The sequence below is a fragment of the Myotis brandtii genome, unplaced genomic scaffold (assembly GCF_000412655.1).
Source record: "Myotis brandtii unplaced genomic scaffold, ASM41265v1 scaffold691, whole genome shotgun sequence".
Classification (NCBI taxonomy): domain Eukaryota; kingdom Metazoa; phylum Chordata; class Mammalia; order Chiroptera; family Vespertilionidae; genus Myotis; species Myotis brandtii.
Genome location: NW_005370704.1, coordinates 632007 through 633939, shown reverse-complemented (window position 1 = coordinate 633939; position 1933 = coordinate 632007). Strand labels below are relative to the sequence as shown.

At 66.9% G+C, this 1933-nt stretch overlaps 1 protein-coding gene across 1 annotated transcript in view; it reads left to right on the top strand.

Annotated features, from left to right (window-relative positions):
- Window positions 1-21, top strand: part of ENTPD2 (ectonucleoside triphosphate diphosphohydrolase 2) — a gene marked incomplete at its 5' end in the record, with an annotated part of 3608 nt that extends 3587 nt beyond the window's left edge. Inside the window, one exon of the mRNA XM_014529678.1 lies at window positions 4-21. Coding sequence (XP_014385164.1) covers window positions 4-21 — 18 coding nt within the window. The remainder of the gene's footprint in view (window positions 1-3) is intronic.
- Window positions 22-1933: the final 1912 nt, after the last annotated feature.

Genomic DNA, 1933 nt, shown 5'->3' with positions numbered 1-1933 from the left:
AAGTCGCCCAGCGCCATCTAGGCACCTGCTGGGGGCGGCTGCCCGGCCCCGTGTCCCCGTCCCTCACCTCACCCCACACTCAACATCGCTGCCCCTCAGCAGCCAGGAAACCGGGTGGGGACTCCAACACCCACTCCCAGGGGCCCGGGTGGGGGAAGGGCACCGGATCCAGCCCCTGCAGCCCCTGCGGCCGCTCATCACAGGCCTCCTGCTCCTCCTGCTGCTGAGGGTGGGTCATGGCGAGACCCACAGCTGCGACCACAGGTGGGCCCCCGGGAAGTGGAGCCTCTATTCCTATCCTTGGGGCCCTCAGACCCCACAGCGGGTCTGTATTAGGGGGAGGGTCTGTATTAGGGGGAGGGTCTGCATTAGGGGAAGGGTCTGCATTAGGAGGAGGGTCTGCATTAGGGGGAGGGTCTGCATTAGGAGCCCACAGGCTGGGAGCCGCCCCGCACCTCCTTGTAACATTTTGTAATAAAAAGTTTGTCCTAAAGCAGCGCCTGCCCTCCCTCCCCACAGCTGTGCTGGCCACGCAGCCCCTCCCGGTCCCCAGGGTGGCCCTTGGCTCTCCCCACTTCCTCTCCACGTCCAGACCTGGGGCGGCGCTGACCACGGCCCCCTGCTCCACGGTCCTGGCCTGGAGCAGCTGCTGGCTGGCCAGAGGCCCTGAGGCCCTGGGGTCGTCTCCGGCCAGCAGAGCCCCTGCAGCACCCGACCTGCATCAGTGACCGAGGCCAGACTGCAGGCTGGGCCCGGCTGAGAGTGGGCCTGGGGTGGGGGCCGGGGAGTGGAGATGTGAGAGGGCAGGTCGTGGGCAAGGCAGGCGCCAGGGTCCAGGTGGTGCTCAGAGACAGGAGGAGGGGCAGACCCTGAGGGGGTGGGAGTGGGGATGTGGAGCTTAGGGAGGGAAGGAGGGGCGCTGGGCTCCATCTCCGGGAGGGAGGGGCCTGGTGGAGAGCCTGGCTGTGGAGCCCAGCGTGGCCGGCGAACAGGGAGCCAGCGCACCTCCTGCGGATGCTTTTCCACACCCCAGAGACCCAGCTGCACCCACCTGCGCTCCTGCAGGCCTCCCCTGAGTGTGGGAGGCGTGGGGAGCCTCATGGGGAGGCTGGGGAGGGGCGGGGAGGCGTGGGGAGCCTCATTGAGGGGTGGGGGGTGTGGCTGCGTCTCCTGCCTACCTGGGCTCTCCTGGGAGGTGAGCTCAGACATTCTCTGTCTGGTCAGGCCTGTGTGGGAGGATAGCATCGGCCTTTTGCCCCCCGACCCCACCCTGTACCCTGTACCCTGCCAGGTTGTGAGCCGTTTTGTTTGTTTGTTTGTTTGTTGCTAATCCTCACCCCAGGATATTCTTCCACTGGTTTTGAGAGAGAGTGGAGGGAGGTGGAGAGACACGGAGAGAGAAACACCGATGTGAGAGAGACACACTGGTGGGTTGCCTCCCGCACGTGCCCGACCACGGGTGGGTCCAGACAAACCCGCCGGCACAGGCTTAATGTTTCGGGAGCCCAAACCCGGCCCAGCTCCGGGTGCTGGCTGTGCAGAATGGGGGCTGCAGGCTCCCTGGAGGGGGTGCAACCGAGGGCGTGCCCTGGACCAAAACGGAACCCGGGGCCCTTCAGTTCACGGGCTGTCGCTCCATCCACTGAGCCAAAGCGGCCAGGACTTGGGAGTCCTTTTGAAACCCGAGGGCAGCCAGCCCCATCCTGCGAGCTCAGAGCCACCGAGGCCTGAGGGGGAGCCAGGGGTTGGGGGCCACCCTTGCTCCCTCGGTGGCGTGAGCCGAGGGGAGTTTCCAGGTGGGTGGGGGCTGTGCTCTCAGGAGGCGACCGGTGGAGTGCCACCCGGTGCTTGCTTGTCCCGGGCCCAGGGGAGGAGAAGCCTGGCACCGGGCACCGCGGACAGCTCCCGGCGGCTCCCGCGGGCTCTCCCAGCA